The 16,705-nt window shown below is 33.1% G+C and overlaps 2 protein-coding genes across 6 annotated transcripts; one reads left to right on the forward strand and one right to left on the reverse strand.

Annotated features, from left to right (window-relative positions):
* The first annotated feature begins 42 nt into the window (after positions 1 to 42).
* Positions 43 to 2,863, forward strand: LOC111600048 (digestive organ expansion factor homolog). The gene is made up of 3 exons (XM_023315973.2): positions 43 to 416; positions 470 to 1,159; positions 1,386 to 2,863. Exons 1-3 carry the CDS (start codon positions 161 to 163, stop codon positions 2,519 to 2,521), a joined length of 2,082 nt encoding a protein of 693 aa, XP_023171741.2. The 5' UTR covers positions 43 to 160; the 3' UTR covers positions 2,522 to 2,863.
* Positions 2,864 to 3,311: 448 nt separating this feature from the next.
* Positions 3,312 to 15,443, reverse strand: LOC111600141 (calcium-transporting ATPase sarcoplasmic/endoplasmic reticulum type). 5 transcript variants are annotated; one of them, XM_030225336.1, is made up of 9 exons: positions 9,347 to 9,464; positions 9,232 to 9,249; positions 9,060 to 9,142; positions 6,361 to 8,532; positions 6,179 to 6,294; positions 5,765 to 6,001; positions 5,587 to 5,704; positions 5,398 to 5,515; positions 3,312 to 3,368 (listed from the first exon to the last, which is right to left on the reverse strand). In XM_030225336.1, exons 1-9 carry the CDS (start codon positions 9,462 to 9,464, stop codon positions 3,340 to 3,342), a joined length of 3,009 nt encoding a protein of 1,002 aa, XP_030081196.1. In that variant the 3' UTR covers positions 3,312 to 3,339. The 5 variants fall into 5 exon arrangements, with proteins under 5 accessions (XP_030081196.1, XP_030081197.1, XP_030081195.1 ...); XM_030225337.1 differs by lacking the exon at positions 3,312 to 3,368 and adding an exon at positions 3,578 to 3,845; XM_030225333.1 differs by lacking the exon at positions 3,312 to 3,368 and adding an exon at positions 15,327 to 15,443 and having other exon boundaries at positions 5,315 to 5,515; positions 9,347 to 9,494.
* Between the last annotated feature and the right edge of the window lie 1,262 nt (positions 15,444 to 16,705).

Genomic DNA, 16,705 nt, shown 5'->3' on the forward strand with positions numbered 1-16,705 from the left:
GACGCTACCAGTTAGTACATCCGCTTAATCGAAAATATCGATATTATGTGTAAAATGTTTCATCTATCGTTATCTGTTTACTGTCATCGCTATTAATCGTTCTAACAACAAGTTGTGCCCCACGTTGTTTATGAATTGAATTTGAATCTTAAGGTTTAATATGAAAATGAAAGAGAAACGTAAACATATTGGCCTAAGGCCTAAACGAAATAACTTACGAAAGGACAAAAAACCGGCGAACAACCACAAATTCATACAAAGAAGCAGACAAATGGAACAAATGCATAGAACTGAAAGTCAGTATCAGGGCACAATTGATGATGGATCGAAATTAACTGCCGATCTTTTACCATTATTAAACGATGAAACACAATTTTACGAGCAACTTGTAAGTGGATATAGTTCTACAATAACAGGTATGATCGATTTTCATTCACACTACAACTACTTTCTAACATATTCCGATCAGTTCCCACAGTTAAACATGAAGAGAAATGTATTTTGCAAGAAACAAAGATTGAGGAAGATGATATGGATCAAATACCAAGCGATTCTACAAACTTAAAGCAAGTTAATGTATTTACAAACAGATTTGATTTTGAACTTGAGTCGGAAGATATTTCTGCAATACTTGCAAAAGACACAAACGAGCTGAAAGGAAAATGGTCAGCAATTGGAAATTTCAAAATCGAGAAACCAAACTTAAAATCGACAAGTGCCTCGGATGACAACTACAAACAACCTGCCGATGTTTTAAAAGCAACAGATCTTCAGCTATTAAAAGTACAGATGTCATTAACACTGAATGTTTCGTATCCCCTATCCACTAAACAAACAGAGCTCTTTCATATGGCCAACAGCTATTTAGATCTGTACTATCCTCAACGAACACATGATAATGCAGAGGAAATTCGTTATGTCTATTGCCTGCATACTGTTAATCACATATTAAAGAGTCGGGCATTGATCTTGCGTAACAACGAGAAAATCAATGAACTTGTAAAAAATCCAAAGCAACCGACAAGCGAAATGTCTTTGCCAGATAGTGTCAGGGATCAGGGTCTAACGCGAATGAAAGCGCTCATTATATTGCCATTTCGGGATTCCGCTTTGAAAACTGTGCAAATAATATCAAAGTTGCTATTTGAAAATCGCAAAGGTACGTATTCAAACTCACTGAATAATATGAAATTAAATTAGAATACAGTTTAGTTTTATTATGAATGTCAAATATGTCGAATAGATCAAAAGTGCGCTATTTATATATTGGCGTTCATAGAAGCAAAACTTTAATATATAGTTTACGATTTGATAGGTCGTATAAATAGCATTTTTAATCAAACTATTGAGAATTTGAATTAATCTATTGTTTATATTTTTATTAGATCCTAAAACCGGCTATCCAGTTACAAAGTACGAACGTTTTCTTAAAGAGTATTCCGGAAATACCGTTTACTTTCCCAAAACAAATCCGAAACCACCTGATTATGAGCAAACATTTAATGGTAATACGGATGATAACTTCAAAATTGGAATTCGCTTGACTAAAAAATCGATGTCCTTGTATACGGACTTTAGTGGATCGGATATTTTGCTTGCGTCTCCGTTGGCTCTGCGTATGATTATTAATGACAAAGATCAAGACTTTGATTTTCTGAATTCAATTGAACTATTGATCATTGACCAAGCCGAGCTTCTTATAGCACAGAATTGGGAAAATCTGCTGCAAGTGTTGGACCATTTACATCTACAGCCTCAAAAGCTCCCTGAAACCAATTGCCAACGACTGCGTTCATATTGCCTCAACGCGACGTCTCGGTTTTATAGGCAAACCCTCTTGTTCTCTTCGCATGATTTACCTGAATTTCGCGGAGTTATAAATAATAAATGCCACAATTTCCAAGGAAAAGTGCGCATAATCAATAAGATCGAAAGTGGATTCATAAGCAATGTTCTAACGCCAATCAAACAAGTTTTCCAACGTATTGACTGCTCGAGTATGGAGTCAGCTTTGGAAGATCGCTTTCAGCATTTCGTTCGTTATATTTTGCCGCAATTCACAAAGTCTGGGCACTCCCATTGCCTGCTCTATGTGCCCAGCTATTTTGATTACGTACGGCTACGAAATCATTTTAAAAAAGAAATGATCAACTTTGTACAAATAAGCGAATATTCAAAGAAAGAGAAAATATCCCGTGCGAGAGACATTTTCTTCCACAGCGGCGCTCCATTCATGCTCTACTCAGAGAGAGGCCATTTCTTCCGACGCACTCGCATCAAGGGAATTAGACATTTAATATTCTATCAGCCGCCAAATTTCCCAAATTTCTACCCGGAATTAATTAACTTTATGCTTGATATTAACCAAAATCCCAGAGATGGCTTACAGGATATTATGAGTGTCAAAGTCTTATATACGAAATTTGATTTATTAAGCTTAAGTAATATAATTGGAAATGAGAATGCCTGGAGGCTGACAACAGGTGCCAGCGATTCATACCTCTTCTCCAATAACGAATAAACAATTTGTAAATAAATAAAAATGTTATCGTTATAGCCAATCGGATCGTCTCTTCATAATTAAGAATAATCATTCATAATCAAGAACTTGAACGTTCAGCTAAGCTCTGAATGCGGCTCCTAACAATCAACAGCACGTATGTAGTGGACGTGACAGGAAGCCTTCAATCAAAAAAGGCCAAATACCATTATTATTCTAATAATTGGTAACTATGTCTTTACGAGCTGCTATTTTCCAATTTGACACACTCTCAATAATGTAATGTGATCAACCTGCAAACCCAGGCGACATTACAATAAAACATATTTTTTTGATACCCCTCCGCTATGGTTGTGTTAAATTTTAACCTCGTTCTGTGGAGCGATTTGTGATTCTACTTTAGAAATTACTAACAAATTATTAGTTTTCTATATTTTCTAAACATAGAAACATTTTGAAAGAATGTTAAAACTTAAGCCACCAATTGGTGACTGAAATATAAATAGATATGTATTATTGAACCATTTCAAAATAATTTAAGAATATAGTTTTTGAATCTTACCTGGGCGTCTCAGTTATATATTTCTTTTGTGAACTTACAACACTGATGATACTTCTCTATAGATTTAAGCACTTCCTAATTTACCCATAAATGAAGAAATGTTTTTCAATTACTTTCTAAATCAAATAAATAATTTTATTCATTTTGGATACAATTTGCAATATCAGTTAACAGAGGGCTGTCTGAGCAAAAAATACAAGTTTGATAAAGGTATACAAAGTCGACATCCTTGAGGATCATCTGCTTGCGTGTGTGTGTGCGTGTGATACGCTGACCTTTACCACTTATCAACGACGACATCAGGAACTAAATAATAATAGGCGATATATAATTACCAAAAATTGTTTGCACCAAATAAAAATGAAAAAAAAAAATAAGAAGCTTTGCAAATCTTGGAGCTTGGAATGCAAAGGAGATGGGGCAGGTGGACATCATCAGCGCAGCTACGGTTTGGCGAAGCCGAATACTCGGCGGCTTCGTTCGGTGGGTTGGATTTATTGTTTAAAAAGTAGACCTTTTTCGGATTTCAGTGTTTATATTTCGTATTTATGGATATCTTACATGCTGAATTTTAAATATGAATTCATTTTGTTTATACGTTTTTTGTGTCAATATGAAGTCGACCATAATGTACAGCAATTGATCTTTCTCGAATTCACTTATAATTTTGGCACACTAGTATATCAACATTTAACAACTTCACATACTTTCTATAGCAGGGATGGACTTAATTTATGTAAAATTAATAGGGGGTGTCATCCAATTAATGAAATCGGGGATTTACTGTATAAGAAATAAAATAAATTATTTATATAAAAGTGTTTTCATTGGAATATTGAATGTTGAAAATTGAAATCAATCAATCAGTCAAACAGCGGCAAATGCAAGTGCGGGCGCGTGCATTCAAAAGCAAAACTGGGATGAGCTTAACGCCACCACTGTACAATTCAATGGGTTTTCAGGCGCGTTTTTAGTTTCGCTTACGGTAATGCTTGTTTTTTGTAATTTCTGTTTATTTCACAGCGTCTTTAATTTATAACGATGTACATAATATAAATTGTAAGTGAACTTTCTAAACAAAAATTGGTTAGATGCTAATATTATTTTTTTTTTTGCTTTAAACACAATCTAGAAAATAATTTGTTGTTTATGCTTTTTGTTTTTGTTTAACCTAAGATCAACATAATTTGTAAGACGCTATCATGTTTGCAGTTAGAATGAATGCCATGGCCACGGCACTACTCATGGATCCCAATTACCCTTCTACTTCATAATCGACAAATCATCAAACGTGACTGAAGCTGATTGGAACCGATGCTGGATGTACTCAAGAAGATATAAACAGCTAATATTCCAATGTAGTACACACACTCAGTAATTGTTCCTTTTTTTTTTGTTAATTGTTATCTATAAGTCAAATTATTTATTTCATGCTTCTCGAAAACTACGTTTTTTGTATATTCTATGGAATGCATGAACCAATGTTAATTTTAACTTTAAAACCGAAGTCTGACTGAATTAAGTCTACTTAATACATAAATAAATTCAATACAAAATATATATATCCTCGATTCCATCCACAAAAATGTTGACGAAAAAATTAAGTATGGATAATATAAATATGTATATGGGATTTATCTATTCAAATAGTTTTTCTTGGTTTTATTTAGTTTTAATGTCTCCTCATTCATGAAATATTTACACAAATTTACGTATTCAACGTTCATAGAAAATATTAAGTATTTGAAATATAAAATTGAATTTTTTTTGCACATAATACACAGAAAAAATTTAATGATTGGATTTGAAGTTGGCGAATCAAAAATAAACTAATGTCATAATAAAAAATTTCTTTAATTTGAATGTTCTCGAAAAATGTATGAAAAAGAAATCTTCTGAAACCTTATTATATTTTCTTTAATGTTTCACACACTGCAATCCGCTTTTCATTGTATGTACAAAATCAGCAATGGCTTAGGTAAAACGTATTGAAACAAGAGTAAATGTGTATGTTTCAAATAATCGTTATAAATTAATCTATTGACCATTTCACGGTGTTTGTTGTGTACATTAACGAGTAAATTTCTCTTATCAAAATATCACGCGTGAATTTTTTTAGTATTCGGAAATAAGTCTATGTGGTGTTTTGGTTAAAGTCGTTACTTTAGGTATTTCTCTCTATTTATATTTAGTAACACTTTATGCTAGTAATTAGAATAATGATGTTGGGCTTAATGATTATAATTATATTCTTAAAGCATCATAGCGTACAGCAGGCCAAAGAAGACAGCCCACATTAACACAATCCCATGCATCTTATATATAGGACTCTCACCATCTGCAATTTTTCTAGCAACAAACTTCAATGTTTCATCTAATAAAACTACAGGAATTGAAAATTTCATCACAGTTAGCCATTCCTCCGCAGACAACGGTGTTACTTGGAAAACGGTCTAAATAAAGTGGAATAGAATTTCATATAGTATAATCGCATCATCGCATGTTTCTTTTGAGATCTACTTACAGAGAGGACTTCAACGTATAGAATGACAAAGTGAAGAGTGAAAGATAGTGCCATTGAACCAATCAACCACAGATTGCACCATGGAGGCATTGTGATGAGGGACTGATTCTCGGATAAGCTAAACAAGACATTAAAAATTCATATTCAAGTATGCATAAGGAATTTCGAAGACACAAACCTGTTCATGGCGTTCAACATTTCAATGGTCACAAGCACGGATAAGGCCATGGTCATAGCATGTGGATCGCTGAAGATTTTGCAATCGACACCCTTAAATTCATCTCCACCACCCAAGCAGGCAAGATGATGAGTAAGTTGCCAGTATGTTAGATTTGGTCCTTCTGCGGAGAAGATGAACCACCATGCTGCAGCACCAACAGTTGCGGCACCGACGTAGAAACCAATAGCCATGTAACTAAATTCAAAAATAAAAGTTATTTACATATTCAATATAATAAAAATATTTCAACTCAATTAATCGAAGCATCAGCAAGTTTTTAAGATAATGCATAGAAAACGTTAAACAATCAAAAATTTAAATGATGAAGTAGTTGTTGCTTCGTATAATTTATCTGATAAAAATATGTCCAACCGGAAGAACAGCCATCCTGAAATTAAACCTTCGTCGGCTTTCCTTGGTGGTTTCTCCATGATATCCAAATCGGGTGGATTAAAGCCAAGGGCTGTAGCTGGCAGACCATCAGTGACCTAAATAAAAATTGAAGCATATTTATTAATATAAATTAAACAGTGTTTATGTGCTGTAAAACATACCAGGTTAACCCACAAGAGCTGAACTGGAATCAAAGCTTCGGGCAAACCAAGAGCAGCCGTTAAGAAAATAGAAACAACTTCGCCGATGTTGGATGAAATAAGATAACGGATAAACTGTTTCATGTTGTTATAAATAGCGCGACCTTCTTCAACAGCGGATACAATGGAAGAGAAGTTATCATCTGCCAACACCATTTCGGCAGCAGATTTGGCTACTGCAGTACCAGAGCCCATAGCAATACCAATTTCGGCTTTCTTAAGAGCTGGAGCGTCATTGACACCATCACCTGTCATGGCGGAGATTTCATTCATGCCTTGCAAGAATTCAACAATCTTTGATTTGTGCTGTGGTTCCACGCGCGAGAATAGACGGGAACGAGCAACGGCGGCCTTTTGTTCAGCAGGTGACAGATCATCAAATTCACGTCCAGAGTATGATTTTCCAGTGGTATCCTCATCCTCAGTAAATACACCAATACGACGGCAAATTGCTTCAGCTGTAGCCTTGTTATCACCAGTGATAACAATAACGCGAATACCAGCAGCGCGGCAACGAACAATGGCATCAGTAACTTCTTTACGTGGAGGATCCAACATGCCAACGACTCCAACAAAGGTCAGATTAACTTCATACTGATAAAACTTTGTAGAATCACCCAAATCCATTTCATCAGGACGCATTGGACTATCCGCAACGGCAAGGGCCAAGCAACGCAGGGTATCACGTCCAGTACCGTACTGTCCAGTCAGATTCAAGATCTTATTCTTAAGAGCAGACGTTAGTGGCACTTTGCTGGTACCAACACGGGCATGCGAGCACCGGTCCAACACACCTTCTGGGGCACCCTTCACGAACAGTTTTGGGCCAGTGCCAAGGCGAGAAGCCTTAAGTGGTGTACAATACGAAGACATAGATTTACGATCACGTGAGAATTCAAGGGTGAATTCCTTCTTCCATTTCGTTTCGATCTCACCACGGGCAGCAATAGCAGCTGATCGGCGATCCAATCCAGATTTGTTGACATTAAAGGAGTTCAGTTTTTCAGCCAATACAATCAATGCAGTCTCTGTGGCCTCACCGACCTTTTCGAAAGCCTGCTTAAATTCATTGTAATCAATAGCAGAGTCATTGCACATAATACAGATGGTGGACAGTTCAGCCAAAGTGTCGTAATCGCTGGCCTTAACTCTCTGGCCGCCCAGGAACAGCTCGCCAATAGGTTCGTATGTGGAGCCAGTCAGTTCAAACTCCAAGAAGCTGCTATCGTTACCTTCAACTTTATCGAAGATGAACATACGGGAGACAGACATTTGATTTGTGGTAAGTGTTCCGGTTTTATCTGAGCAAATTACGGATGTGCAACCCAAAGTCTCGACAGATGGAAGAGATCGGACAATGGCATTCTTCTTGGCCATACGACGTGTGCCCAAAGCTAAGCAAGTTGTAATAACAGCGGGAAGACCCTCGGGAATGGCAGCGACAGCCAATGCGACAGCGATCTTGAAGTAGTAGATAGCACCCTTGATCCAGGATCCACCATGGGCGGGATCATTGAAGTGACCAATGTTGATGGCCCATACAGCGACGCAAATAATGGAGATGACCTTTGACAATTGTTCACCGAACTCATCCAGCTTCTGTTGCAGTGGGGTTTTGATTTCCTCAGTTTCTGACATTTCAGTACGGATTTTACCAATAGCAGTGCTAAGACCAGTACCAATGACGACACCGCGAGCTTTGCCAGCAGCAACATTTGTACCAGAGAACAAGATGTTCTTTTTGTCCTGGTTGACAGCTCGGGGATCTGGGATAGCTTCGGTGTGTTTAATGACTGAGACCGACTCGCCGGTAAGGATGGACTGATCAATTCTGAGTGTTGTCGAATAAATGTGAGTAATACGAATGTCAGCAGGAATCTTGTCGCCAACAGACACTTCAACCAAGTCTCCAGGAACAATTTCTTTCGCTCTTACTTTTTGGATACCAGACTTATCTTGGCGAACTACTTTACCCATCTCGGGTTCGTATTCTTTTAGTGCTTCAATTGCTGATTCGGCATTTCTCTCTTGCCATACACCAACGACAGCATTTGCTATGAGAATAAGTAAAATGACTAAAGGTTCTACAAATGCAGTGAACGTGTCTTCGTGTTCTTCAAACAGCGCTAATACCTAGAATGAAAATAAAGAAAAATTATTGTAATACAGATTGAATAACGACTATCTTCAGATTGCCGAAGATTATGTACCTTTGTAGGTTTGAATTTGGCCTTAAACGTAAGTCCCATTATTTTAATAATAATGTATATTCACAAGTGTTTTGTAGAAGTCCCAACAACTTAATTATATAACATATACCTTGTGGACACAAACACGACTCTGCAGCAGGATATTATATTTAGGTTCTGTGCATGTACGGAAAATACGGGCTCAACTCTATAGTTTGGCTTCAAGAGCGATTTAATTGATTTCCTCAAACTGATATACATTTAATAAATACAAGCTAAAAACAGGTTATTATTTAGAACTTTTAAAGCGACAAAACTAATCTTTACAATAAAAAGAATCTCATATAATAGAAATATTAAGCCCCAATGGTTGCAAAAAACTAGTTTTTTTTTGCGGTTAGAATTTAGTTAATAAATAATATATGTCGTAAATGTAACCAGATAAACATTTAAGTACGCAATTAGACTTACAAATGATATAATGGCTGCCAAAAGCAAAATCTTCACCAGAAGATCGTCAAACTGCTCTAACACTAATTGCCAAATACTCTTTCCTAGAAAAATAAAATGATTAATACATTAGTTTTTATAAAAGATATCATCGAACGCATTTTACGAGCATGTATAGCCAATCATCACGTACCTTCCTCTGTCGGCAATTCTGAAATTAAGTAAAGAGTAAAAATTTGATTGTTAGATTTTGAAGTGTATATTGATCAGGATTATGTATAATATATGCGTTTTTTGGATATGCTTACCATTAGGTCCATATTTTTTCTGGTTGCTCTTGATCTGATCAAGGGTTAAGCCGCGTTCAGCGTCTGTACCAAAGAAATTCAGGGTTTGTTCGACGGTTTTCGAGTGACCGTCTTCCATTTTGAATTGTTATCCTTTGAGTACAACAATCTTAAAAAAACAATATATTTGGATTATTAGACATAGTCCGACAATATATAAAAAGTAGTAATTCTATAAAACCAAAATAATACTGAAAAGTCGGCACAGTTGGCAAGGAGAACTCCAAATCAACAGCATGCTGCCATTACATATATTTTAAACTTTCGTCTCTATAAATATAAATATATATAAATTCGCAATCATACATCTACACGCACACATACACACACAGAAGTACGCACACACGCTGCTAACTGCGCACTTTATGCAGGTATTGTGCAAAATGCAAACTATGAATAACTGCGTTGTTTATAGTTCAATCATTAAGAAAAATTCATGGCAATGCCAGCCAAATGTTTGTATATACTAAAACACACAATTATGCATTTAAAATATGAATATAATTTTAGTAGAGGTTTACAATGAGTGTATATTATATACGTAAGCCTCTATACCAAAATTTGATCTTTCTCTCTCTCTTCCTATGTTAGTCTAATCTGACAGTTATGTTTCCGTTTTCGCCACTTTCCCTGACTCTCTCTCTTTGTTATAGTTTCTTCAGTTTAACCTGGTCGGATCGTCTGACCATGGTCTAGAATAAATTTACTGTATGAAGTCGTAGATTCATTTCTTTCGCTGTTATATAAATCACTGCTAAGCTTTTTGGCAATGGCTAAATACGTCTTAATGGTTTCACTCTTTTTCGCTTGTTTTTACGAAGGTATCTACTAATCAGACACTGCCGACTTGCGCACTCTTTCTGTCTGATTATGGGGTTAACGACTCTTAAACGGGCCATTAAACTGTGCTTGTATGAAATATGTATTGCTGATCTATGTAAAAGTATGATTAGGGTATCAGAAGTATATTTGGGTCTAGATCAGGCTATGTCGTGCAATATCGGTTATCAAGATTATTTTACTCGAATTGCGAATTGGTTATGAAGACGTTTTTGGTTGGCTTGACTCACATATTTAATAGTTTTAAAGATAAAGATAGTCTTATAGTGTAGTAACTTGTAGTAATATACACATACTACTATTTATAGCCAATCCGACTAGAAATGTTCAGCTTTGCAGTGCAACCGGATCAGCTCACTATATCATATACCTAACAAAGAAACGTAATATTCCTATTTAGTTAACATCGAACGATTATAGAGCCAAAATCGCTTCCTAAGCTAAGTTGACGATACTTCGAACTGATTTTAAAGCAATTTACTATCTTTTATCTATCAATCGCACAAATATAAACTGATTGTATAAATACTCGTCAAATGCGTATGTTAACAGAGGCATTAAATCGACGACGTGTTAAAGATAGCTAATTTTCATATATACATAGATGCACCCACACATGGTTAGATCGAAATTGTCGATAATATTCAACCATATCTATGCACACGTAAATATACTCTATATTCATGCATATGTGGATGTAAATGCATACACAAATTCTACCTGAGTCGATAGTTACATATAAATAATTATTTCTCTATACAACTAAGCACATAAGTGTATTTGTATGAGTATATCTATGATAAGAAAATATCAAGACAGATCAAGAACTTCATTGAGGATTACAAATAAAATCACATTTGTGAAATATATTTATAATATAGATAATAGAGGCTATAACTGCATTACAGCATACACATAATAATGATATTATCAAGGAGATTCCAGATAAGAAACTAAAACCGTATTTAGCACACACACGCACACAAATGCAAACTTTTACATGTTTGTATACTCTAATTTGTTCACATTCATGTCTCCATACACACATACATACATATGCATATGTATAGTAGAGACACGTGTGTTTATTTGAAGGTATAGCTTCACATACACATTGAAGTATGTGCGCTAACAGACACACGTACACTAACACAAACTATATGTAAAAATATAAATTACAAGTTATACTTATTTCTTTCAATACCAATGAGTTTAAATTATGTATTTTGTAGCGTCGACTTATGAGATTCACACACGTGTCACTTTTACCCAACTATTACAGTATTTGCAATCGGCATACATATATACATTTATTTACAATCATTCAAGTGCACGATTTAAGTACTTTATTTTTTTCTACAGCCAATATTAATGTGTATATATTAAGTGGCCATTGCGCATTCCTTGTTCTAATTATATATGTGTACTATTACAAGATTGCAGTTTTAGGCCGTGCTTTAATACATTTTCCGGCGTATTGGCAACTATGACATGACAATTTCGAATACAGGGCTGCTTGTAATCTTTATAAATATATCGATAAGAAATACGTGTAGATTGTAATCACTCAAAGGTAAATGGTCAGAGTTGCTGATTTTGATATATCTTCGAGAAAATAAGTTAAGGCCCTAAAATATAGGACATATATATCTTAAATTATACCACACCAAAAATATATACTTTTAATTTCTTATAAGCAATATGTATTACTAAACTCTGAATAGCGATAGGCTTCTACAAAGGATCGGATATTTAAATATTCAAATCTGCCTATGTTGCTTAAATTTCATTCTCTCGTATTTATCAAACCAAATAGAACGTGTAAAAATATATTGCTGCTCAAGAAGATTTTATAAGCAAAACTAAAACGTATAACCTTTACGCTGCGTGTTGATCGATAGAGGCCTTTTTAGTTGCTACCGATATTGACAATGTCGATATTATATGAAAACGAAGTCTGCTGAGCGTGCCATCTCTAGTTTATGAAATTAAACCGAGCTTGTCATCACAATTTTTCAATCTATTTGGCGGTTCACTTTACGAAAAACAGAAATGAGCCAAATTTCGTTTATTAGTTGTTAATTTGAAAACAGATTAAGGAAAGTCATTAATGTTCAGTAGACTGGAACTGAAATAAATGAACATTTGTATTTTATTTCTTATATTTGCATATGTATTCCCCTCTATAAGATTATTTGTCCCAGCTTTACCTGTAGACACACAAAAGTCCCCGTCACTTGCTATGAGTTATGCAATACAGTGTCAGTCAAAAATCGGAAAACATCTCTTTGTCTCTTTCTTTGGCTTTGGCGCTCTCGACAATATAATTTGCGAGCTATAAAAAATGCGAGCTATTCATTCACTGAAAATTCTATTTTTCTTCCTCAAATTTAGCATTCACAGTTTTGCAATTCCACTTTTATCACTTTTGTGATCGATAGTTATTAATTGTTAATGTTTACTTTTAAATATTTGAATACACAAATCAAGTATGGTCATCCAATTATTATTATTATTTTTTTCATATATATATATATATATGTGTGTTTCTCTGTGTGTGTGTCTGTTTGCATGAACAAAACTTATTTTTATTGCTAAAGCTAAAAATCCCAGATTTCGTATATATACATATGTTCGTTTGTATTCATGTCACATCAAGATTTTTCAATTTGGTTATGCCCGCACCTTCTTCAGTTTATTAGTTAAGAGCTTTTTAAAAAAAAGATTATCAGCACGTTCTACTTAACTAGGGAATTGAGACTAGAGACCTAGAAAGGTTCTACATTGATTGGATATTTGTTACAATAATAAATAATTCAATTATTGTGGAATTTATTAGGTTTGATTTTTGTTATTTGACTTTGAGCCCATATTTTGTAAGGCAATACGAATTGTCTATTTAAGTGTGGCATATAAGCAGCCAAAACATCATAAATATCGAATAATAGGCATACAACTTTTTCAAGTATATATATTTTCTAAAATTAAAAAGAAATCGTGTTTTTATGACGAGTTGTCTACGCTTTCTACTGGGTATCTCAAAGTCGATTCGTTGTTAATTATATATTTTTCAAAGAGCTGTATTGGTGCCAAGTACAGTATATATCGGTTATATGCAATAGCGAACATGAAAAGTTTTTAATTTTTACAAAAAACTATCATTGCTATCTGTCATATATATATATATATATATATATATATATATATTGTTGAATATATAGTGCATAAAAGCGAAATTGTATATAATAAGGGTTGCATATGTATATTATATATATAAATATATATGTTTTGTATTTTCAAGTCTATTGTAGCTTTAATATTTATTTAACGTTTATATACTTGTGTGCCCAGAAATTAGTAAACACATACATATACGTTTATGTAAATATATATGTATATATATACATACATACATCAAACAATACGATGTAAACAGGCAGCCCTTGATACAAACATTCACTGTATTTATGTAGCACGCGTAAGTATGTATGTATGTATGTGTTTTACACGTGCCCATATATATATACATATATATTTATTTATACATTTTCATATATATGCATATACTAATGCACGTGTCCATATGTACTATTTGTAGTGGTTAAATAGTATATACGGATATATATATATATATATATATATATATATATATATGTCAATATTATGAGACAAATATTTCTAATATATATCACTGAATAATGTATAATTGTACATTCCGAAATATATATATACATATATATACTTATTTCGGGCTATACAAGATTTTACCTAAAAATAGACACTTAGCTACCGATGTTCTTATACACCTACATACCTCGTCACACACACATACATATATATATATATATATATATATAAAGGAAAATGTATGTGTGTTCTTGTTATGTGTAAATATATATACAAGCACTTTACCCACATGTACATATATACTAAGAGTACTGTAATTTTCAGCACACTTACAAATATTCATACAGACATGCTGTTTGTGCATACACACATACAAATGCTCACTAACGGTACATATACAAATGCTAATACGTATCTACAAACACATATATGCATGTATGTGTGTATATATGTATGTACTTACAGCAGCATTAAAAATGTTTTATTTATAATTTTTGTAAATTAGGATTTTTTGTCTTTTTGTTTTTCTCATTTAGATAACAAGAAATGTGTTGCATAATCAACTGTTCCAATCAGACAGAGGCACACAGGCACAGCCACACACAGTCATACATATATACGTTTATTTTTTACATTTATAAATTCAAAAATTTATTTATGTGTCAGCAGCAACTACATATCAAAATTTTGCTAACAATTTTTTTGGCAAGGCTGAGTGTCTGTATGTGTGTGTGCATATATATATATATAAATTTATATTTATTTTGGTCTTCACTTTAATATCAAAATTTTGACCGTGGTCAAAGTAACAGGTGCATAAGGTTATGTATGAGTGAGTGTGTATAAATATAATATATACATATACGTGTGAGTATATGTATATATATGCATATATATGTGATAGGTAACTTCCTTTAAGTATGTGTATAAAATATATTGAGATACTTTTTCTTTTTATAAAAACGTAAAACTATTTTTACTATATCTGTGCATATGAATGTATGTATGTATGTATGTATGTATGTATGTATGTATGTCCTTATGTGTGTATATACATATGTCTATGATGTATGTGTGTGAGCACTTGTATTATGAGTGTAGAAATATTTGAAATGTAATTTTTGTATTACATTTTTGTTCATTAAATAACTACACAATAACACTTTAGAAACACCAACTTCAAATATTTATATATATATAAATATATATACATAGAAACTATGTATAAAACATACATATACATATATATATATATGTGTAGATATAGATATATATGCATATGTGCACATGTATGTGCGCGGGTTTTTTCCAATTTCAAAAATGTTTTTTATTCTCTTTTCAATACTGTTATTAACATACATACAATATGTAGGCATGTAACTTTTCAAACTTTCTTTTTGTACATTTGGCTTTTGTTTTTTTAACACTAATTGAAAATGAACTTATTGCGATTTGTTTGAGCAACAAAACTTACAATTTTATTCTAAAACAAAAATCGTCGTATTATATAATAATAATTGAATTTTTAGTCAAAAGACCAAGAGCTAACACAAAGATCGCGCTATTATAACGATCAACGGCAACTGAACGCAAGGAGAACGCTGCCTGATGAGAGTGTCTATTTGAATTACAAAATTCATATATTTTGGCAAAATTCCCAAAACTAGATACACTCTCTATTTTGGCCTGGGAAAATACTTTTAGCACGCATCAACTTTTAAGCAATAACCATACGGATTTTTTTCTTCACTGTATGTGTGCACACATATGCATATACATAAAAATTTAGGTGTGTGTGTGCGTGTGTGTGTATACATTGATAAAATGAATGAATTTAAGTAGCTGTGTATTGGGGGGCGGCTTGTGCATACAAAAATTTATAATTGACAAGAAAGGTGTATGTGAATATATATACATTTATATATATATATGTACTATATGTACTTATACATAATAATTATTATTTATATATATATGGCAAACGAATTACGTTAAAAGAATTATAAAATAAATAAACATACCGAAACTAATTTATTATTTTTATTGTTATTGCCTATAGCTGTTAGACTCTGGGTCTTCGATTGCGATTCAACACATCTGGGATTTGAGCCCGGTTGTTCCATTATTGGCTCACTAAAGCAACACATCTACCTGAATATATATATTATATATAAACCCAAAAAAATTATCTAATTCATTTTTCTAGTGCACAAATCTATATTTATCATTCATGACTGACCAACAAACACCCTTATTCCCGAAAGTTAAGATTCAATCTTTAATTTATTACATAAAAGAACTTAAGGTTGTAAAATATTTCAATGTAAGACAAAGTTTTACAATCATATAATACTATATAAAATATACAAAGATCTAAAATATTGACAATGACATGAGCAACGCAGAGATTTGAGCATATTCTTATAGAGGATATAGACATACATATAGCTGTGCGCATGTATGTAGAGCTAACATATTTTAGATAACTGTATAACAAGTATCCGGGTCGAAATCTGGGCAAGTGTATTCATGTTTTTGTTGTTTTTAGCCAAAAGGTCAGTGCCTGTGCTACTTAAAAACAGTTTAGCTTATATACACATATAAATGTACAGACATATACAATAATAACAATAATAATCAAGAATATATGCATACATAAATATATATCATATATAAATATTTATACACATATATTGTATAATCATAAAATTGAGATTCGCTGAATACTTGGAAATAGAATTCGCAGTCTTTTTGGCAAAGTCAATTCTGTTTGGAACATCACTTTATACAATCTTTAATAAAACCTGTTAGCAATTATAATTTTATTTTTATTTTGCAATATTTTAGAAACTG

This window comes from Drosophila hydei, unplaced genomic scaffold (genome assembly GCF_003285905.1).
Source record: "Drosophila hydei strain 15085-1641.00,03,60 unplaced genomic scaffold, DhydRS2 tig00008130-arrow-arrow-pilon, whole genome shotgun sequence".
NCBI lineage: Eukaryota > Metazoa > Arthropoda > Insecta > Diptera > Drosophilidae > Drosophila > Drosophila hydei.

Excerpts from the sequence above, each read along its gene's own strand:
- LOC111600048 (XM_023315973.2), top strand. The coding sequence starts at position 161 with ATGAAAATGAAAGAGAAACGTAAACATATTGGCCTAAGGCCTAAACGA. Across the intron at positions 417-469 it reads ATATAGTTCTACAATAACAG|TTCCCACAGTTAAACATGAA; the intron begins GTATGATCGATT and ends TATTCCGATCAG. Across the intron at positions 1,160-1,385 it reads GCTATTTGAAAATCGCAAAG|ATCCTAAAACCGGCTATCCA; the intron begins GTACGTATTCAA and ends TATTTTTATTAG.
- LOC111600141 (XM_030225335.1), bottom strand. The coding sequence starts at position 9,464 with ATGGAAGACGGTCACTCGAAAACCGTCGAACAAACCCTGAATTTCTTT. Across the intron at positions 6,295-6,360 it reads AGCTCTTGTGGGTTAACCTG|GTCACTGATGGTCTGCCAGC; the intron begins GTATGTTTTACA and ends ATTTTTATTTAG. Across the intron at positions 6,002-6,178 it reads TCAGGATGGCTGTTCTTCCG|TTACATGGCTATTGGTTTCT; the intron begins GTTGGACATATT and ends TTTTGAATTTAG.